This window comes from Argiope bruennichi, chromosome 1 (genome assembly GCF_947563725.1).
Source record: "Argiope bruennichi chromosome 1, qqArgBrue1.1, whole genome shotgun sequence".
NCBI lineage: Eukaryota > Metazoa > Arthropoda > Arachnida > Araneae > Araneidae > Argiope > Argiope bruennichi.
The window spans coordinates 54,063,872-54,087,182 of NC_079151.1; the positions used below are offsets into that span (position 1 = coordinate 54,063,872).

The window sequence follows — 23,311 nt, forward strand, 5'->3', positions numbered from 1 at the left end:
TACCGGTATTACAAAATTGTACAAATGGCTCAAAATACCGGTATTCGGTATCCCGGTATACCGGTATTGCAATCCCTACTTCTAAGGTCATGGTTTTGGGAGCTGAGAATTAAAGTTCCAACTTCGATTCCGTTACAGTTCAGTCGTACATATAGACAAGATGCATTTAAATCTGATATCGTGAATCAAACGCCCACCGTTGGTAAGCTATGAAAGTTTGGAGGGTGGAATGCCTTCGGGTATCAGCTTTGTCATCTAAAGTTAATTCAAAATTGCGCGGATAATTTAAATATACTTTCGTGTTGCTTCCAAATAGGATATTATATCAAAACTATATTCATTATATCTCGTTTCTTCTACCATTGTTAAAAATTCAAGTTATTATTTTTTTATATTAAGAAAATTCCACTCTTACGCATGTATCTATTGAAAATTTGAATGCATTGCTTAATTAGTTTAAGGGTATCTATATAGTATGAAAAATTTGTATAGATGAGATGCTGTGATTTACTCCTATATAATTTGATGTATTACAATGAATTATTAGAACTTAAGAGTCGAATTGTTATCATGTTGCATCAAATTATTTATTGAGTCAATAATTATAAATGTTCTATGATATTAAAAAATTTATAAAACATATTCGATGAAACAGCAGCCATTCTGATTCTGAACAATTATATTTTCTTTTTTTAGTTTTTTTTATAAGTTTCATTCATTTCAACTTAATGTTATTGGATGGTAGTTTTACTTCGATCATTTCTACTTTAACATTATATCTCAAATTTCAGGTGAGACTAGACTAGCACAGACTAGAATCGAGATACGTAGACATTTCTAATGATCAAATACAAATCTTTCTACATAGAACGAATTATTTATCTTTCAAAAATACGTTTTTAAGGAAGAGATCAAACTTCTCTTAAGATATTTATTTAAAAGTAGGTATAATTCAATATTCAAGTTGATAAAAAAAATGCCACACTCTTTCTTTACGACAATATTTATTATTAATATTTCTGCATTCATTTCTGTAATTTTATGTATATGTTTTTAAGATTTATATTCAATATTAAATGCATTTCAGAACTTCATAAAATATAAATAAAGTATTTTTGAAATTTTACTAAGCAATGCAATTTATTTCTTCCTGTCCATTCTTTATTCTTATCGTTTTCTTCATTCACAATGATTTCGTCAAAAATAAAGTATTTTCCCCTTGAAGTTTATAGTAACTCAATTTATAAACCTGGCATTGCGCATGATTAAAATCCTTCGTATATAATATTTCAATGTAAAAACTATTTTTGCATCTCCTATTATCAAAAATTCTTGTATCAAAATAAGTATCAAATTAATCAAAATAGCAAGCACCAAAAAACACTAGGAACTATTTTATCCATTCTGTCCCTCATCACATGACCTAAAAATTGAAGAAAGGATGTAATAACAACACGCCTGGATGATCATCACCATAGCTGTACTGAATAAATCTGAACTGTATAACAACTTTGTCTCTTCTGTAATCAAGAAAATGACATTAAACATATTCTCGTGTACCATTTTATAGAATAAACCTTTGGAGCAAAAACAATCAATTTCATCTCGTAAATTTATGATCCAAAAAACTGTTTTTCATAAGCATTATCTGTGATTTTTTTTTTTTTGACATTTGTTACTATCTTCTATTAGGGAATGGCGATCTTTGCTACTAAGAAACGTAATTTATCCATTTCAATAATAATAATATATTATACAAAATCCTGAAACATTTTTAATTAAATCGTCTGAAATATTTTCAATTAAAATTAGAACATCAGTTGGACCAGAAGATTTTCAAAAATCGCCGATAGCCAATTTACCCTGTAAGTTTTTAATATTTGTTATATAAATACGGAATATGAATTTTGTTTATTCCCAAATGTTGCAGCATAAAGAAGGCATTAAAGAACATTTTGAGACAATTAATTAAATGGTTAGGTTTTCATCAATAAAAAGCATGAAATTAACTTAAATCAATAGTTGTTACTGATAAAAATTACAAAACACTGTTTTTAACGCTTTCTTTTATAATTTTTCTAAGGTGCTTTGTAAATTGTCGTATGTATTTTTGTTTTTCAACAATAAAAAATATTTAATTTGCTTGTAAAAATTTGACTTCTCTTGCTTTATTTGAATTTGAGTGACTAGCTTAATATTCCCTTTAAGAGTCATTTCAACATTACTTTAAAATCAATAGAAGCATTGTTAAAAAAAACGTATTAAAATAAAAGAGAACAAAACGATTTTTAAAAATAATGGAAAGTAGTTCACTCCAAAAAAAATTTGGTTAATTTCTGATTAATTGAATAGTTAATTGATTTTGCAAACTTCATCTTGCTTTTCTATAAGTGTAAATTTTTTGGTTGAATTCGAATTAAGAGGATATATGGAATTTACATATATACATACATAGTCATAATGATTTTTATTTGTTTTAAGATAATGTTCGGTAACATTATAAAACAAAATTGTTAAATTTAAAAGCTGGAAAAAAGAAGATAGTAGCTGGTATTGTTCTGGAAAAATGAGCTAAATATTTTGTAAAAGTAAAAATTTTCAAAGGTGTGTAATCTAAACTATGAAAAATTATACAAAATAAAATTAGGAAACGCTTTTCATCATCTTAAGTCCTATTAAGTTCTCATCAAAAGGAATACAGTGGTGTTGACCTGCTTCTGCTATGAGTGAAATTATTTAAGAGCTAAAAAATATGCGTTACTTTTGCTTCTCTCTTCCTAAATGCATTCATATTAATGAATATCGCTAATAAATTAATTTTTTTTATCTAATGTTTTCGAAATAAAATGATGCAATTCATTATTTCACTTAATAAATGTTATAAGAAAGCCAATATGTCTGTGAACGTAAAGTCAGTTAACAGCAAAAGAATATCAGACAATCGTGTTTATTAAAAAATTGAATTAATATTCTACTATACAAAAAATGGTTCTTCAATCTTCTGATAAGTTAACGTATTTTTGGAGAACTTTCGGGAGTGGTAAGCTGAATACACCAAAAGGCAAATTCCAATTCACATTCAGAGAATCACGTATGGTAAAGCGGCACAGATGTCGTAAATCGGATGGTTCGAGATACCGATTCATCAATCTTGGTGCAATTCCTCGCTCTGAAACGGAGCGGATGAAGTCATGACTGTTACTTGTGGTCATAAGGCCACCTGAATCAAAGTTCATCAGCGAAAACTCCAGCTCTCCCATTGGAATCTAAAAGGAAGGAGGAATCGCATTTTTTTGCTAGTTATATAAAAAGAGTGTAGTAGATTTGACATCCCTATGATTTCTATGCTATTTTGTGATGAGTCGTTCTTTCCTGTTAAAACTTGAAATCGTCGTCCTTGCAGTACGTGATTTGTCAGTTTAACTTGCTCCTACTCCAACATCTTAACATACACACACACTTATTTTTGTCTCGTTTCCCACATGTAGAAAATTGCATAATTGCATAATTCAGGACTCTTATATGATTTTCTATAATCTGGTCTCTCTCTATAATCGGACAGGAATCCGGTCCAGTATGTATCGGGTTACAAGTAGTCTACTATTGTTATAAAATTAAAAGATTGTTTCCCCATTTTATAGAATGGATCTTAAAGAACACAATAATCCCTTAAACTACAATTTTATTTAAATTTCGAATTAGATTCTGTATTTTATCTAGGACATTTATTATCGATTTCCCTCGGCATGAGTCCCATTTAGTAAAATATTCTTAAAACACTAATATTTTAAATAAAACAAAAATTACACACTTCTACGACCAAAACAGGCAGAGTAATGAAGCTTTGAATTTTATTATTTTAAATCAACCAACATCTGTATTGAAGAAAGTTAGGGAATATTCTTCGAAGTGGGTATTGAAATGATCAAAAACTGCATTTTTCAAAACTTTATAACTTAGTCGTCTTTGTAGCAAAAATATAGAGATTTTCCATTTAAAATGTTAGTACAGCAAGAATATTTTCGTGGATATGCTTAATAGAACTAGGAATAGAAATAGAAATATCGTAATTATTACAATCGGAAGTATATGTTTATCTATAACAGTTTGGCTATCGGGACATGACAAGATTGCAACTTTTTTCGCCATATCAGGAAAGCCGAAAAGAAAACACTTCATAATATTCGATAGAGGGAATGTTTTTTTCTGGATTCTCTAGCTTTTATTTTTAATTGAAAGATTGCTTGCTTTTGCATTTTAACATTGATTATGTGTTTTTGTAATCTAGAGTTTAATACCTGGAAAACCGAAAAAATTATCCTCAGGCTTTTATAGATAAAACAACAGTGCATCCAAATCATGAAAAGAGAGCTTCCTTTATAATTTTTGCTCTAAGCAAAAAGAGTTTCGGATGCTCTGAAAGAAAATCTTTGAAGCCTTTTTCAAAAAAATTCTTTCAAAAAAGATCGAAATTGCATTAGTTATGTGTATTAACGTTCCAAACGTTTAAATTTCCTAGATAAATATCCACTCGGAGAGGTCGCGGTGGCCTGGTCTCAGCTTCGGAACCGGAGGGTTTCAGGTTCGAGACCCGATTCTACCGAAGAGCCGTCGTGTAAGGGGGTCTGTTGCACGTTAAATCCGTCCTTACCAAACGTCCTCCCGCTGGTGTGGTGTTGTGTGGTGTGGAGAGAGGGCTGTCAGCTCAGGTGTCGTCCTCGTCATCTGACCGCGGTTCAAAATTGCGAGGTCCGTCCCAAAATAGCCCTAGTGTTGCTTCAAACGGGACGTTAATATAACTAAACTAAAACTAAAAATCCACTCGGATTTTTCAATGATGTTCAAGGAATGAAACTCTATAAATATACTCTATAAATTCTCCATAACTCTATAAATATATGTGTATAAAATTTATACAATATCCATACATCATATAATTCGTATCATAGAGCATAGGTGTTTCATATATCTTCATCACATGTATGTATTTTGTAGCAATACAGATGAAATTTTCCACGACTGAAAATTGAAAGAAGTTAAAAAAAGAAGCAATAAGATTTTGTTCTCATTCTTCAGGCATTTTTCTAAATTCCAAAATGATAAGAAAGAGCTTAGAACATATTCTTCGCTTTGAAGTTTTGTTAGTATATGTAAAATAATTGGGAAAACCAAAGAACTAATCAATGGTCGTCTGATCTCAAAATCACCCCAATACTGAAAAAAATCTCAAAATCATTACTTCGCTCTGTGGCGGGAAAAAAATACATGACAAAGTCTCCCAGTCGTTAACGATTGTACCGATTTTGCCATTTCTATTCTCTTGACATCTAGATGTGTCATTAGCAGTCGCCTGCCTGCCTTTTACCCTCCCTTTTTTAGAGATATCAGAATATAAAACCCTACCACAGATTCCAAGTTTCAACACTAGACTAATTTCGTCAATTTTATGCGTTAGTTAATTTCGTCAGTTTGCATATCTTACCAGTTAAAATTTATATTTATTATGCATTAAAATTTAAAACAATACTCTCATTTAGTATGATAAGATACAATTCATTAAAATTGTTGGACATTATTAAATTTGTTGCCGAAGCCGGCTTGTAAGAATTTAAATAATACTTTTCGCTTTTTTAGAAAACAACAGTAATGAATAGTCGTAAAAATTATCTTGGTCGTAATAAGGATATACATCAAGAAATGAATGGCCTGCCATAGCACACCATAAATAAGGATTATATCGTTGTCTCTTCAAAATAAAGGTCCATAACGCGTCTTATACAATGAGTTCATCTAATACCAAGTGATACGACAAATCATCAGAAGCGAAGCATAAACTAGTAACCTCCATTTTGCTACAATTCCAAGAAAACTGAGATTCCATTCACATATCCAAAGATTTCTCATTCTTATACTTCAGGTAAACCTTTAGGCGGAGGAACAACAGACAAAAAAAAATCATATTCTTACTTTATGATATACTAATGTTTTTTTTAATATGATGAATATGCTTTTCTTTTAAAGAGATACAAAGTTATTAGAACGTATGAATTTTCAAACATTACTAAAGTCTTTTTGTAGAAAAATAATTTAGAGGAAAAATATTTTTTACGAACTCTAAATGTATGTTATATTTTTAAGCCAGCATTTAAAACCCAAAATAGCTCTACTGATATTTACAGTGGCCATCTTTATATTTACTAATAATAAAGATGAATGTCATGTGTGTCGATGTGTAGGCACTCTAGAAGCCGGGCTGTTTGAGTGTTTGTATTATTCTATTTGTTCTACTCAAATGCAGTTTTAGAAATTATATTTTAAAGAACCCACTTGTCGAATCCCTCGCAAGAGAAATCTCAAACACAGCCACACATCATTTAGGGTGCTGCTTACAATAGTTGTATCCCACGATGAATCCTCGGTTTCTGATCCAAGAGAAGCCCATAATATCCTTATGAGATGACGTAGCAACATGTTGAGATCCCAGTCATCTGATCTTCCACCTGTATGCCTCCGATCTACAATAGCTCCGTGGCGCAACAGAAGCAATAACATCTGAGGCTTGTTGTAGATGGCCGCCAAAAATACAGGTGGAACTCGTAAAGGTACTCTAAGTCTCAAATCCACAAAGCGCACGCCAGAAAATTCCAGTTTTGCACTGTGGGCATGAGTCAAAAAATACACCATGGTGAGATATTCTTTCTAAAAAGTATAAAAGAAAAAGCATTTGTGAAATCTGTCATATAAGCGATAAGCGAATAATGTGATAAGCGAATTTTTTTACAAGTAGTATAGATGCAAAATTTTACAAAAAGGCAATACGGAAAAAAATAAAAGAACACTAATCTCTTGAAAAATTAATGTTTTGCTGTATTTGCCTGATATATCTAATGAGGAGAAATTATTCTCTTAAATCATTAATTCAAAATGATATAATGTGATGTCTTTCAGAACAATGGTGAAAAAAAATGCGAAGGATACTATTACGTTAAATATCCCACGTTGACAAATTTTCTAAATGCAACTGAAGTATACGTATGCATACTTCAGTTATATTTGGAAAATATTTAAAATTCCCAGAACATTTTTTTAAATATAATGAATTTATACTACTTACCGCTAAACAAGCGTAAATTCAGATTACCGTACCGATGCATGCCCATTAGTCAGAACTGGTTTCTTGTTGTTCAAATATGTACAGCACATGTCATAATTCTTGCAAATAACATACAAAAATAGTGCTATTGTGAGGAAGAGCAGATTGTGGGTGTTCCAATAAAATACCAGTTCAGGATCCAAACTATCAATCAAACCATCAAATTCTGTACTTCCTCATATGGTTTATTTCCTTGATCTCCCCGCAAAAAGGCTGCGCTGGCCTGGTGACAAGGTCTCGTATGTGACACCGGAGGGTTTCAAGTTCGAAACCCGATTCTTCTGAAAAAACTGTCGTATAAGTGGATCCAAATAAATCCGTCGGGGCCAAATGCCTTCCATCTCTTATGGTGGGTGCGGAAGTTTGGAGTCAGGTTAGGCGTCATCCGACCGCGGCTCGAACTTACAAGGTTCGTCCTGAAATTGCCCTAGTGTTGCTTTGAAACGGGACGTTAATATAATTAAACTAAACTGATATCTCGACGTATGACTTTTCCCTCAAATTATAAATTTTCATATAGAAACGATTCTGTTCTACAGAAGTTAAGTGACGAAAGCATTGGAAAATTTTGTAGAAGAAGGCCTATAATCCTCATTCACATCTTGCAAGCACAATGAGAAAGATGAATTATGCATTTTAACAAGGTAAGTACTTCGAAGAAATCACTGAATAAACAGATTTCATTTTTAGGTATTTTCCTATTTTAGAGAGCCTCGAGATTCAGTCTCCAAATAACCAAGATACATCTCCAAGAAAATGATGAAATCTAAGGTCTTTATATATCATTAGGAGAAATAATAGCTATGATCTTGGTGTAATCCTAAGAGAGCCAAGTAAGCTAGGGAAATTTTATAAGGAAATTTTTTTCGTAATAAAATGAGTTCTGGAATTTTTTTTTAATGTAATAGTATTGCATGCCATTTAATTAGATAAATCTATCTCATTATTAACTAATAATAAATATTAATCTTGAACATTTCAATAATAATGCAGCATAAAAAATCTAATATGTAAATTGTATTTAATGGCTTATTTATAGTACTAAAATATTGAGATATCATCGTATGAATTCTAGATGATACAAAAAAGGCATGGATATGTGAAAGATAGCAATAAATGTTTTTTAACTAATAAAATGTTTCGATTCTCTTAAACATCTTCATATATAACTTACTTTCTATACACGCTAAATTGTTTAGCAATGTTATTAACAAGACCAATAATTTTTATTCAAAAGAGGATATTTTTGATCATGAAATGTCATGGTTTCTGATAATATAGAAGTATTTTAATCATGAATGGCTTGGACAGAAATTAACTTTCGTTTAAAGATTGCATTTTAAATCGGAATTAACTTTCATTTAAAAATTATATTTTAAATAGAAATTATTCGTTAAAAAATTATATTCATTCAAAAATAAATTTTGTATTTGCACTATAGTTCAGACCATTTAATTTGGAACTACTAAACATGACACAAATATACTTTTGTGGAAGGTGAATTGGCTAGAATAGAACCTGGGACCTTGTGGTTTGCAGCCGAGTAACAAGACCACAAGACAAAAATAATTATTCGTGTCCCGTAGCTGTTATCTTATCTGGCTTTTATCTGAAGGATACAAATGTGCATTTGAAGATATTTTTAGAAATTTTAATTAATTAAAAATTAAGTTACATTTTTTTGTTTTTCTTAGATTACTTCTGATAATATAATTGCATGCAAGTATTTTAAATTTTAAAAAAATATTTTTAATTATATCTGCTGTTATGAAATTTTTTCAGACATTCGACAATTTTTTAAAATATTTTTCACATAGTTTTCAAAAATGTATTCGTTATTTCAATAATATGCAGCAATGCATTTCATTATTGTACTGAAATTCTTGTCATTTTCATTGTTTCATCAAATATTTCCACTATTCCAAATATTCCATTAGAATTTATTTTCAACTTACATACGAGAAATAAGAAAATTATATCCCTTTACCGCGAAAAACTAGGTGCAGCAGACGTACTATCCAGAAAATTACATTTTTATTGGCACTATAACGTCATTGGACTTGATTCCACTATGAATGTGCATGTATCTAATAAACAGAACAGGTTTAAGGATATTGAAATAAGGTCTATTACAATTTTATTTTTTTAAAAATACTTTGTTGAAGGAATCAAAAACAACTAATTTATTCAATTGAAAATAAACGCAACCAATATTCTCAATGAACCAGTTACATCCAAAAGCGATTATTAAAGTATAAGAAAGAAAAGTTACAGTACCACGAAAGACAAAATCATTAATAATATACAGTTGATATTTTACTTTATTTTCTATAATTCTAAAGATATCTAATCTTTACTTCTGATGACTTTAATGAAATTTAATTAATTTAAACAGATGAAAATTTTCCAACAAAATATTTAATTTACAAAAACATAGTTATATTTTCTACCTGTCTGGTTTCTTGATTTGGTGCTGGCCACATTGATCGTCTTTCGTTGTGGTTCATTATATGAGCAAACATAGATGAAAAGTGACCATCACAGATATAAACTTGCCTTAAAATTTCCCCGACTATTTCTGAATCTCGTATCCAATAATAAAAGCAAAGCTTGGCCATTGTATAAATAACTAAATGCTGCAAACCAACAAAATCCGCCAAATTATTTGATGTGCCAATGAGAGATTTCCAGCGATTGAAATGAACCATTAAATCCCTAATAATTTCAGAGCCCCTCTCTTTGTTGAACAAGCCCTCATCTTCTATTAGATCCCAATTGAGTATCCGCTTCAAACGACATATCATTGCACGAATTAAAATCTTCTCCTCATCAGAGGTTTCTGGGGAGTAGTTTTTTTCTAAAACGTCTCCAAAGCATTTTTCTTCATCTGAAATCATCAGCTAGATAATAAGGTGATTTAAAATTTGTCCTCGCTTATTGAGCTGATTGTATCAAGTTTTTTAAATAATTTTAAAAATATCTTATCTTAATAAATTTTAAATGAACTATTAGTTTAATTTGCTTAATAAAAATCTTCCTTGAATTTTGTACTGTAAATAAAAATGACTTAATTTTTGTTGCCAAATGTATGATTACTAAATATTGTATTTATTAACTCATCGTAGGAGTTTATTTACATTAACTTTATTCAATTTTCTGAAGGTAAATTTTTCTTTCAGGTCTGCAGAGGAAACTCTTTTCCCTATAGATAAGCCTGATAGGTTTTTCGGGCTTCTCATTACTGTAGGGAACAAGCGCAACTACTTCTTGTCTACATAGTTATAGAACAGATAGGACATGAATAATACATTTTATTGGTATTTATTTTACAATCACAACATAATGTTGAAAACAAGCTACTTCCGGTATAATCAAATTGGCAACTATTGTGAACTGCAAATGCGAGTCAATTCTGTACAACTGATAACATGCCAATTCTCCCCTAACCCTTTTTTTTTCCCTTTCTCATTTCCGGAATATAGAATGAGAGAATATCATAATCAGTAAGAAAATTGATTTTCAGATTTTTGATAAGTAATCTGGAAATCTCTTCCTACAACTGAAAATCTAATCATCTGAAAATTTAATCAAGAAAATTGATTTTCAGATTTTTGATAAGTAATCTGGAATCATCTTCCTGCGACTGAAAATTTAATGAAAGGAAATTATGTCGGTTTGTCCGTTGTCTGTGAATATGATTTCTGTCAAATTTCAAACGAATTCCATTATAAGAAGCAGTGTCAATCCGGCCGTGTAAATTAAAATAATAATCCAAGGACCCATCGAGCTAGATAAATGAAATTTGGCCAGAAATTTTATTAGAATTATAAATTTGCATCAAGTTTTCGATAAAATCCATATTTATCTATTTGATAATGAGTGAATATGATCAATAAAAAATGTAAAGAGCAAGATTGATAAAATTTGATATGAGATCTTGACACCAAAATTGCAGATTGTTTCAGATTTTGGACCCCTGTCGGTTGAAAGTCGATTCTTTTTGGTATGCTATGAAGCTAAACATAAAATGCGCCATTATGAGTATAGATGTATATTTACGCTGGATAATACCACCAATAGTTTTTTTATTTAAAATTGGCTGTTTTGTCGATTTTATGATGAATACGTTTTCAAACTAACTAAATAATAATTCATCAAAACTAAATAACCGAAAATAAACTGATGAAAGAATTGATATTGTAGTTTATTACCTAGAATTATTAAATTTGTCGATTTTATGATGAATACGTTTTCAAACTAACTAAATAATAATTCATCATAACTAAATAACCGAAAATAAACTGATGAAAGAATTAATATTGTAATTTATTACTTAGAATTATTAAATTTGTGTTAGCTTAAGTTCTACGTGAGCAAACATTTTCTATTAAATTCTATAAGAACTCTAAAAAAATCTATTAAAAAAGCATTCTAAATTACTTTTGCCATCCATGGTCTGTTACTGTCGTTTTACAAAAGCTGAAGAATGCCCTGCAACCCCATTGGTATAATGTGGAAATTTGGAGAGGAGGTGCCAGCTTAGGTGTTGTACTCGTCAGGGTTCGAAATCCGTCCCCAAAAAAGCCCAAATATTGTTTCCAAATAAACCGTTTATATAACTAAACTAAATTGTGAAAGATAAATTGAAGATATTGAAAGTTATTTTTAACTCAACTTTTGGCAATAGAAAATTTTATAGAAGTAATTAGGGATGACGAATATTTTAAGAGCAGTTATTACGTAACCAATATCAAAAAGTCACAAATACCAGTGATCATTACTTTTCAAAAAAGGGTGTGATTCAAATCCTTGACATGATCTTACTGGTGATATTTCGATTAAAGGTCTTGGGTCACGATAGAAAGTAACAATCGATACGATTAACAATACAAATAGAAATAAAACACGATAGAAAGTAACACTACAAATCCTTACTGTCCAATGGAAGCTCTCAAACAAGAATCCAATCATGCAATCTGTGAATGGGTTCAAAAGTGAACGGACCGGTTATTCTTTGAATTATCGTATCATTGAATCGCATATCACTGAAAGTGGAGCTATCACAGGAAAGTGTTCATAATTGTGAAGTCACCGTTCCGCTTGACTTTCCGATATTCGCATTTGACAATGCGTTATCCCATGCCGGCCGTCTAATTTCTAATTGCCTGTGACATGACTCTCTAATGGCATGCATTCCTTTCACTCTGCAGACGCTATCTATTGGTAGCATATAGAACTAAAATGAACATTTTAAAGAAATAACTTTTTTTTAATTCAACATTTCAAAAAATGGTTTATTCCAATAAATAAATTTAATTAATAGTTTCGAAAAAAATTAAAATTAAAAAGTAAGCTGAAATAGACAGATTAATTCAATCACACGTTACTTAAAATAGTAAATTAAGTATTAATTAGAATTAATAAATTTTATATTTAATAATAATAATTAATAATCATTAATTAATAATATGATTGAAATAACAGATATTTGGAACGAATATTTAAAAATAACTATAGCAAAATTATTTGTTATTCAAAAAGTCGTGGATTATGCACCTCTAGAAGTAATACCACTTTGTTTTGAAATAGCATTTCTATCATACTGGATTTTGGCAATTTATAAGAAGCAGGCATTTGCAGATCTGAATAAATATGCACGATTGGATATAAGTCTTTATATTATGCATAGTTTTGCTCCTGTGGTGAACCTTATAAGCCAGATAACAGCTACGAGACATGAGTAATTACTTTTGTCTTGTGGCTTTATTACTCGGCTGCGAACCTCAAGGTCTCAGGTTCTGTACTCGCTCATAACAATCCGCTACACTCCCATCTAAACTTAAAACCGTTTAAGCAAATTACGGAGCTTCTATTCTTCCAGTTTCGCTCATTTATATTTAAAATATTACATTTAAAAGTAATTTCAGGCAAAATCATTAGCAAATTATAAATATTTTGTTGTTTAAATTTTAAGTCAAACAAAAATTTGCAAAAAAAAAAAAAAAAAAAAAAAAAAGATGATTTTATTGATTTGTAAACGATTCTGAAAACATGATTTGATTTGAATATGATCAAGTGCATTGCTCATAAAAATAAAATAAAAGTCCTAAATGAATGATAACCTTGAAGAAAGTTTTAAAAATGTCGAATTTTCGGGACCCTCTGTGGTGAAAACTTATAAGTCAGATAACAGCGACGAGGCACAAGTATTACTTTTGTCTTGTGGTCTTGTCACTCGGCTGCGAACCACAAGGTCCCAGGTTCTATCCTCGCTCATCGCAATCCTCTACACCCTCCAATAAATACGCAAGGCTTACCACACAGAAGGAGGAGATTCTATGCCTACTGTTATGATTCGGAACACCATTTTCGTTTTGAAATCAGAATATTTTTGCAAAGTTTCATGAGGCTATTTACATAACGATGATAGAAACTTGTTTGAGTATTTACAGATTAAGTAGACCTAAATTGATCAAATGATCCGTACATCAAAGAGATGAAATAACGTAACGTACAAAATTATATACTTAAAGCAAACACAGCATATTCTACTTAAAACCGGATTGCTAAATTCCAAGCTGGAATAAAATGCAACGCAAACTCTAAAATGAAATAGACAGGAAATACAAAACTTATTTCTAGTGGCAACACCTACCTTGATATCCAACCTAACAGACACATGATTATTTTAATTCCAAAAGTTATGTTTTCCCCCAATTTTATGGCAACATCACTCTTTGTTGTCATCAATTTCCTAAACTGCGTCTGCAATGGAGATTTGTTTGTAAGAAAAGTAGTTTTCAGTTTTTCAAAATTTAACTGATTAACTCAGTTATGCCTTACCTATTTCATACCTGTTAAATTAGATATCTTCATATCCAAGCCATCTTTGTCATAATCTCTATTCAGTTTGTGAACTCAACCGGCAAATTGAATTCGAAGTACATAAAGGTGAATGCTTGAAAATTTATTTTCTTTTTGTTTTGCTCTGTTACAATAATTTGAAAGTAATGTATTATGTATTTAAACTACCTTTTTAAATTTATTCTTATTTTTGATTATTGTTAATTTGAAATTGCAATATTTAAGACAATTTAATATAGGCGTGAGAATATGATGACTAATCGCTTATAAATTATGGTACAAAATGTTAAAATGATGTTTGTTACGGTGGAAGTTTTAATGAACATCTGCTTTTAAATCACGAGCTTTTAAAGTGGCTATCTTATTTAATGATGTAACATTATTTTTTTTCTCTTTTTCGTGATGTTTTCTTTTGATTTTATATACTACTAATTTGTTAATATAACTATTTTTAGGTTTGTTTAATGCTTATTATTTTATAACATTATCTGGTCAGAACATGTTTCAGATTATTCTTAATTAACCAAATATTTCTGTTTAGGTAAAAAAACAACTATGTCTGATCGCAGGCAAGAATTAGAGAGAAAAAAGCAAAAGCTTGCTTTGATTCGAGAAGAAAAAGAGAAGAGAAGGAGAGAAAAAGCTAAAGAGGTAATGTTCAATTTTCTCTTTAATTTATTAAGACAATTTATGTAGTTGGCTATATAAATTATTTCAGAGATCTGTAGGTTTAAAATATCTTATAATTTTAGGCGGAAGAAGCAGCTAAGTTAAATCAAAATGCAACAAAAACTGAAAAAGATCTCAGAGCTCAAACTGAAGAACTTCTTGAATCATTGGGCATCACTTCAAGTGGTAACTATTAATTTAGAATGGATTTGATTAATTTTATAAGAAAAAAAATCTTATCTCTAATTATCTAAGACAAAAATCTATAAATTTTTATTTGAATTTCCTTGAAGTATGGTCTTCCTTAAATATCTGTAAAAGATGGATAAATAACAAGATACCTCATTTTTAATCATTTATGAATAATTATTAATTAAAAATAGATTATAAGAATGATTATCCAATAAATTTATATTTTTTGAGTTAATTTAATTTGTATTATGTATTGGAAAATATCTTGGAAACATGCAAAAGTTTTAGATTTTTTTTTTTTTATATGCAGCATATTAGGGAATGCTGATGTTGCAGCCTAGGACTTTTTTAATATTTTCCATGTTTTATTGCATGAGTGAAATAAAATGTTAAATAATTTCTAATGTTGTATTCATTTAACAATTATTAATTAAATTTTAAGATTTAGAATGATTTTCTGAATTTTTTTTCTTATGAATATTGAATTATCTGACAAAATTCCTCATCGTCATTGATTTTGCTATTCCAAATTTAAGATCACAAAATCTCAAATATTTGTAAATCATAGTTTCTTTTTCCCTCATTTATGATAAATTGAATAAGGGAACAGGTTCTTTATACATATTAAATTATTCTGTAACATTTTTACTGACATTAATGTCTTTGTGACTTTCCTCATATTGGGAAGATAATTATTAATTTTAAGCATGTATGCTTATATATTTTTAAAAATAATAAATGTTTTCTAATAATGGATTATAGATTATACTTATTTTATTGACGGATCACATTATAACTACTCTTTAGTGTAGATATTTCTAATTGATCTGAGTTTCTATTTATATATTTTAAGAATAACCTTAAATTGTAAATTATAGTTTTTTTAATACTTTTCCTCTGTTCATTTTTTTAGAATCTCCTGTTTCGAGACTTAATTCCTCTCCTCGCTCTGATACACCTGAAACTCGGAGCACTCCACCTGATAGTCAACCATCTTCTGCTCCACAATCTGGTTCCTGGAATTCTAAGTAATATTTTTTCACTATATTATGCATAAAATAACATATTATATACTATTTGAATTTTTTAGCGATTCATAATTTATGTATTAAATAAATAATAGTTAATCCTGTATTAGAAAATGATTGCTATAAATTTTTTTGACAAATTTGTTTTTTTAATTGGATTTGTGATAATAAACTATCAAAATGGGTGTATTGTTACTTTTCATTTACATGCCTGCAACTAGTAATTATTGCCATTTGCAAAACATGTAAAGTGACTCAAGTTTCAGAAAATTTTGAGATGAAATTCCTCTTTTTGTCTCCTCCCTGCCCCCCTTCTTTCAAATCTATTTCGAATTCAATGACTTGTTAAATTATATGGAAATAATTTGACAGATAAAAATAATAATAAAAATTTTGAAAAAGTAATTACCTTTAATCAGTTTTGGAATATTGAATTAATAACGAATATTTTAATTGTTAATAATGAAAACTATAAAATGGGTAAGTAGTCAAAATTCAAAACAAAACTAATTATTTGTAAATTTTGTCTTTTTCTAGAAAAGTGTCTTTAACATTAGTAAATGTTAACCAAGTGAATATTCCTCCAAAAGAGAAAGTGAATTATAATAAGCAAACTCAGACAGCTGCAACAGGACAAGACAGAGATGGTAAGAATGAATTTACCAAAGTATTTGTTTCATAGGCAATGATAATTAGCCATTTTAACTTCTGTATTCCAGTTTAAATACCTAGAAATCATATTTGCTCCCTTAACCCTATCCTCTTTATTCCTCTAATAGATCCTTTGTTAAAAACATTTATATGTTACATTTTCTAAATAGCAACTTTCTCTTTTTATGTTTATGTATAATATTGTGCTAAAGATTAGCTCTTTATTTCTTAGATTTCTAAACTTGACTTTGATATTATATATTAACTTATATGCTGATTATACATATGCATGTGCAGTTATACATTTTGGTAACTTATTATCAGCAATTATAATATTAGTAACTGATCAATTTATGAGATTAATTTTGTTTATTTGAACTGTGCATATGTAAGCAGTAATTAAATCAAAACTTAAAATGCTGTCTACATGTATTAATTCTCTTTTTCCTAGTTCAAGTACCTCAAAAATACTGGATCAGCCAAATTTATCTTCCAAACATAAGAAAATTCCCCACCCACCAACAAAAATTTCAATGACAACCATACTCGGAAAGGGTTGTTTTGCTAAAGAAGTCTATGCTTTGATAGCTATTAAGCAGATGTATGCTTAGACATCCTTCAAATATTCTTTAAGAACCTCCCTGTTCTCAAAATCTATTCGGGTGAGCTTATTCTAACAAACAACATATGGACTTTGGGTATTCAATCAAACACACTTAATGAAGGTAGGAGGAGGAATTTGTCAGTGATATCCAGATGACTCAAGCAGAACTTGCACGTTGAATTGCCCTTTGCAATCTTTTCATATTATTAGAGTTAATGATTGTAATATTGTAGATATAGACTGAGCTGAAAGGGGGGGGCTTCTGCCTTTAATGAAATTGATACATGTGTGGTTAATTTTGTTTGATATGATAACATGCACTTTAAATTGTTTTATACCTGAAAGTTATAACATTAAGCAGTGTATTTAATAAATTTCTGTGATAAAAATATTCTAAAAAACTTTATAAAGAAAGCAAGTTCTTAGAATACTATTTTTCTCTTTTTCTTTTGAGATTAAAATAAACAAATTTTATTATTTGGCATGATTACAAGTTATTGTAATGAAAATTACTCATTTAGGTATAAAACTTTTCAATTAATTATAAGAATTAAATATTAATGGTTTCAAATAATAAAATAATAAGTAAAATAAGATATAGTGAAGAAAAATTCTAGTCGCCTCAGTCAACTAGGTAGTTTGCTACTAGTTATGTTCCATTTCTGATAAATCATTTAGACATTACTTCATGATGTTGCAAAATTATCTGACTTCAATACCTTATTATTTTAATTAATTGACTTCATTTTTTATTATATACATGAGATAATATACTTCCTATTGTACTTTTCTAATAAAAACAGTCCCATAACATTATAGCACTATTAAAAATATTATGCAGGTTCATCTATCTTCTAAATTTTGCGATATTGTAACTTCACTTTTTTGTCTTATAAACCACATATTTTAAACAGAATCCTTCTTCTGTAGCTTTCAGCTATAGAAGAAAATCGCATTAAATATTTGATGAAACAATGATAACAATTTGAATTCCACTTCACCAATGATATTTATTGCTGGAAATTATGTTAAAAAAATATTTGTCAAGAAACTGCCAAATTTTAGAAAAAATTCATTGATTATTAAATCAGTATCTGTAATAAGACAATTTTTTGTTTTAACTTTTAAAATGGTATAAAAAAGTTTTGTGCAATATTTTTTAGAGTTTCCATGGCAAAATTCCAAAATCACATTTAATATTTAATTAACTGAAATTTCAAAATTTTTACATTCTTGTCCTTCTAAGTACATATTTGCCAAGTTTGATTAAATATATGTTTGCCAAACTCTAAGTCAAAGCTGTCTGGCCTGTAGAGTGTTAATGCACCCACACTTACACACTCTCATCTTTGTAATTAGTAGAGATTTTTAACTATAAGGTCCTATGTTTTTCATTGTTTTGGCATTTGTTAAGCTGCGCTTTTTTTTTTTTTTTTTTTTAAGAAGATACATGTAATAATTTTTTTTAAAGAAAAAGTTTATAGTAAAATAAACCATTACAAAATGCAACCGTTCAAACTGTAGATGCTGAGAATTTGCTATAAAATTATTACATGTTCTGAGAAAATTTTGCAAGGAAAATAGAAGAATGCTGGCATTATTTTTTCTTTTAATTCTAATTTTATGATAATTTTCAGTTAAGTTTTTATTTAATTTTTAGCTATGTTTTTTTTTTTTTTTTTTTTTTTTTTTTTTTTTTTGCAATTGTAAATATATGGAATAAAATTTACTTTGTGATTTAAAAAAAAAAAAACATTTTTGTAGTTTTGTTTGAAATTTTAAGTGCCTCTCTAACCCTTTAATTGAATTAGAGATTTATAAACAAGCATATTGTTGCTTAATCTTAAGATTATGGATGGAAGAAAGATGAAGCAATTTACAATATGGTTTTTTGCAGAGAAATGGAAAAATGTCTTTTCCATTTTCTAATCATTGGAAAATAAGATTTTAGGTGATTTCTTACCAATTAGTACAATTTTCAATTTAATTTTATTTTTTATTAGTTGCCTTTGGTGATGAATTGATTTGTTTAGATTAATTGCTCCTAAAAATTCAATTAAATATTTTGTGTAGTTTTTACTATTTAGGCTTCTTCTACAAAATATTTTTAAGCTTTAAATTTTATTCATATAACTTATACTATTTTAAATGCCCTACAACATTTGTTACATTCTGCATTTGCCTAATTTATTTTACTTATATCTATGCATCCAATTATATCGCAGTAAAGAGCAGCTATTTAAAAAAAATAAATGCACTTACAAAAGTTGTTCACCTTTGCCTAATTCTTAATTAAACTTTCATTTAAGTACAGCAAAAATTTCAGAAATTTTATTAAAAGCATATTTTGTACTGAAACCTACTAAATATGAAATAAGCTGAATATTTATATCTTGATTATCAACAATTGGGAGGGGAGCAGAATGTAATATTAACATCAACTTTGAAAATAATTTGAGTTTACTTATTCTTAAATTAATATTATTATTATTATTTTTTTGTTTGAAAATTAAAAATAAAAAATACTCCAAAAAATTTTATGTTATTGCAAAGATAATTTATTGAATTTTAAGGTGATGTAAAAAATTATTTTTTTGCTGCAGTATTTTTGAAAGCTATTATGGAAAATGGTAAAATACCAACAGTTTGCTTATTTTTTAATTAAAATTTTTCAAAAATTATTCTGAGGTTAAGATTCACACGTTCTAAAGTACATGTATACCAAGTTTAGTTAGCTGTTTGACCTGTAGATTGCCAACACATAATACACCTTCATCTTTATTATTAGTAAAGATTAATAAAACATAGATATCAATATGAGATGATACAGTGATGATGGAAAAGAAAATTATTTATAAAGTGTTGAATTGATTAGTTTTCTTTGGGAAAGAGAGTAGGTAGTGATATTGAATAGTACATTAACTAGTAACTAAACTAGTGGCACAGTATTTGCACTGCCCGTGAAGAAACTTGCAATAAATTAAAAATTTGTTGCAAATCTGTTAGCAAGGTGGTAGTAGCTAGTTGTTCGTATGTCTTTATTATCAAGGTGTCAAAGAATTTACCCTTTTTATTTAATGTGTATTAATCAATTGATTTAACAAATATATCTCTTTGAGGAATTTTGATAAGTATTAAAAATATAATTCTTGATAATACTGGGCTTTCAATTTGAACTATAATTTGGAAAGGTTTTATATAAATGTGCAATGTATATTTTTTATATTCACTGTACAATTTTCCCATTCTGTTGAATGCTTGAAATAGATTATTTTATTAAATTACATTTTGTTTATGAAAAGCAGATAAGTTTTTTAAAAAAATATTTTGGAAAAGAAACTGGAAAAATCAAATTTAAATTTTTTCTGTCATACATGAATGGTGGATGATTTTTTTTTTCTTTTTAAAATTTATGAATTCTTGGGGAGAGTATGATTACAGAATTTGAATGCACATATCTGCTTCTTTTTACATGCTTTTGTTTAATTTTTTGCACTTTTTTCTGGAAATAAATTCTATTATGAACTTACCTTCTGTTTTGTTTCATTTATTACTTTCTTATTGGAGGTGTGCCCCAAACGGGTGGTAAGTTTAATTTCTTCTGGTGTTAGAATATTAGCTAGCTTTTGCAAATATTTAGAAATAAAATTAAAATATTTAATTAATAGGAAATTCCTTAAGTCAGCTTGACAATGTGCATCAAGTTTATAGTATTTGTGATTTTGCATTCTTTTTAGTTTCATTCTTAATTGATTTTATTAATTAATTTTGCTTAAAAATGGGTGATAGCTCCTTTTGTGCCTTTTTGCTGTAAGGAACTGTCTCATCCCATTTTATTTTTAGTGGAATGTCTGAATGCTCATCATTTTATCTAAAATTATTAGATCATATTATTTTTCTTGTTACCATTATTTGAAAGCTGTGAAAAACTTACCCAGACATTTTAATCTTATTAAATATTAAATTTGCTGCCCTTGCATGTGTAAGAACGATGTTGAAAGCAATTATTGTAGCTTCCCATAATGTCGATGTTTTTCAATTTCAGCATGCTAAGTTAAATGTTGCTATGCATTTTATTGTTTTTATTTTATTTTTATCACTATTTGATTATATGTGTGTATAATTTTTTGTATTATTGATGTTTTGAGAAACAAGCTAAACTCAAAGGAGCAAATATCTTATTATATTTTTTATAGTTGATATATGCAGGTGAGATAAACTATTTGGACTAATATTTGCAAGAAATTCTTTTCAAAATAAATTTATCCTGAAAATTAGTTTTAAAAATTAGATATGCTTAAAAGAAGCATTTGTTTCATGAATGTAAAAAAATGTCTTGTTGACTTTTTTGACAGCTTTCAAATTAAATATCAAACATTTTCTGTTTTTATCATCTCATTTTAAAATTTTATTTCTACTCTTTTTTTCAAAGTTTTTATTAATAGTAAAATCAAAAACAGTCCTCAAGAAAATGCAATGATATTCTCTTTATATTTTGCATCTCTGAGATAATAATAAGAGAAAGGGAAAAAGAAGGAATATTCATTTTATTAGTTGACAAAAAGCATGGTCCATTTGTATTTTCAAGTTTTACAAAAGGAGAGGGTGGACATACAAACTCAGAATTTTTTGCATTCATTAATGGTTATATCTTTTCTCTCTCATATATATATATATATATATATATATATATATATATATATATATATATATATATATATATATATATATATATATATATATATATTCATTAAGCATGAAAATGAAACCCTATATTCATACCATATAAGACAAAAATAATTATTATTGGTGACAAAAAATCAGATTTGCTTTCTCCTATAAAATTTCAAGTATTGAGATAGGTGGTGTTGCTTGTGATACAACAAGTCGTTTAATTATATAGTAATTAAACTTATTCTTTTAGTCGGTGCAATAAAAATGTAGGATTTTAAACTATTGCAAATTAGTTAAATTTATTTTATTTCAATTTAGGAATTTTTAAATAAAATTATAAATATTATTAATTAAAAAAATTTTTCTCCAAAAATTGATTTTGGCTACTTTTGTGCCAGAATGAATTATAAATGGGTTGAGAAAAGCTTTTAAAGCAGTAGATTTTCACTTCATTTCTTTTCTTGGGTTCCATTATAGGATACTAAAATTGATTGTATTTCTTTTGTATAAATTGGCTTCTTTTTAATCAAAGAAGTTTTAAAGAATTCAATTAATAATTTATAGTAGATTTCATATATTAACATACTTTCCATATTTTATTTAATATTTACTATCTTATGAAAATGTGCATGCTCGTTATAGTTGAAATCAGTATTAATTTTAGTCATGAACATAAAATGCCTTGTTTTCTATTTAAATTGCCCTAAGGGAAAGTCTTTCAATGAAATATAAATAAAAAGAAGATACGTTGAATAACTATACATCCTGTCTGAAATTTCATGCTTGCCAGTTAGCTACGTTAATTGTTAAAATTTGCTTTTAAAATTTAAACCAGGCATTTTACTTTTTATCCTGTCTATTACTTTCTCTGTAACAAAAATCCTACCTTTCTTAACTACTAATCTTATTTCCTTTTCCTATTGCAAGGATCTCTTAGTTCTTCTCCTTTTAAGGATAACAGTTATCATTGGAGGACTCGTAAAGGTTTGTTGAAAATAGGCATTAGAAACTGTTTTCATTTTGATACCTTTATGCCTTTCTTGCCATGCAACTGCATTAATTTAATTTTACAGAGCTATGTTTTATATGTTACTATAATTATTGTGATTGTTAAGAAAAAGAATTAAAGCTAACAGTATAAAAAATAAATTAACACTTTTTACAAAATAATATAACTTTTCTGTGGGAAATTATTAGATAACCAATGAAGTTTAATATTTGAACCATTTGTTAACATACTATAAGCTTTTATTTTTTTTTCCAATAAAATCTTCCAGTGCATCCATATTACATTTTTATTTTATAAACATTGTTACAGCTGTGGTTATTAACAAATGCTTACATTATAGTATACAATATATACTTGAGACTTTATTTTGACTAAGAAAAGGATATTTCTAATTCAGTTTCTTTGTTTGAAATGTTTTAATGATCAGAGATTTAATCAAATCATTTTTTCACATTTAGCATCACTTT

At 28.2% G+C, this 23,311-nt stretch overlaps 2 protein-coding genes across 4 annotated transcripts in view; one reads left to right on the forward strand and one right to left on the reverse strand.

Moving 5' to 3' along the window:
- Nucleotides 1-2,993: 2,993 nt before the first annotated feature.
- On the reverse strand, nt 2,994-10,050 carry LOC129972684 (uncharacterized). Its single transcript, XM_056086909.1, has 3 exons — nt 9,604-10,050; nt 6,391-6,699; nt 2,994-3,266 (listed from the first exon to the last, which is right to left on the reverse strand). The coding sequence occupies exons 1-3, from the start codon at nt 10,048-10,050 to the stop codon at nt 2,994-2,996; spliced, it is 1,029 nt and encodes a 342-aa protein (XP_055942884.1).
- A 3,823-nt stretch (nt 10,051-13,873) lies between these two features.
- LOC129962140 (cytoplasmic dynein 1 intermediate chain 2-like) overlaps nt 13,874-23,311 on the forward strand; it is a 28,013-nt gene continuing 18,575 nt past the window's right edge. For 2 of the 3 annotated variants that reach the window (XM_056075906.1, XM_056076004.1), the window contains exons 1-5: nt 13,874-14,104; nt 14,559-14,668; nt 14,770-14,872; nt 15,792-15,906; nt 16,444-16,553. In XM_056075906.1, the coding sequence (XP_055931881.1) occupies nt 14,573-14,668; nt 14,770-14,872; nt 15,792-15,906; nt 16,444-16,553 (424 nt within the window). In that variant the 5' untranslated portion in view covers nt 13,874-14,104; nt 14,559-14,572. The remainder of the gene's footprint in view (nt 14,105-14,558; nt 14,669-14,769; nt 14,873-15,791; nt 15,907-16,443; nt 16,554-23,311) is intronic. The other variant, XM_056075953.1, reaches the window with a different exon arrangement.

What these genes read in the sequence shown, in the direction of transcription:
- LOC129972684 (XM_056086909.1), bottom strand. Translation starts at nt 10,050, where the DNA reads ATGATTTCAGATGAAGAAAAATGCTTTGGAGACGTTTTAGAAAAAAAC. An exon ending in CAAATCAAGAAACCAGACAG is followed by an intron (nt 6,700 to 9,603) that starts GTAGAAAATATA and finishes TATACTTTTTAG; the next exon opens with AAAGAATATCTCACCATGGT. An exon ending in CATCGTGGGATACAACTATT is followed by an intron (nt 3,267 to 6,390) that starts GTAAGCAGCACC and finishes CCTTCCTTTTAG; the next exon opens with ATTCCAATGGGAGAGCTGGA.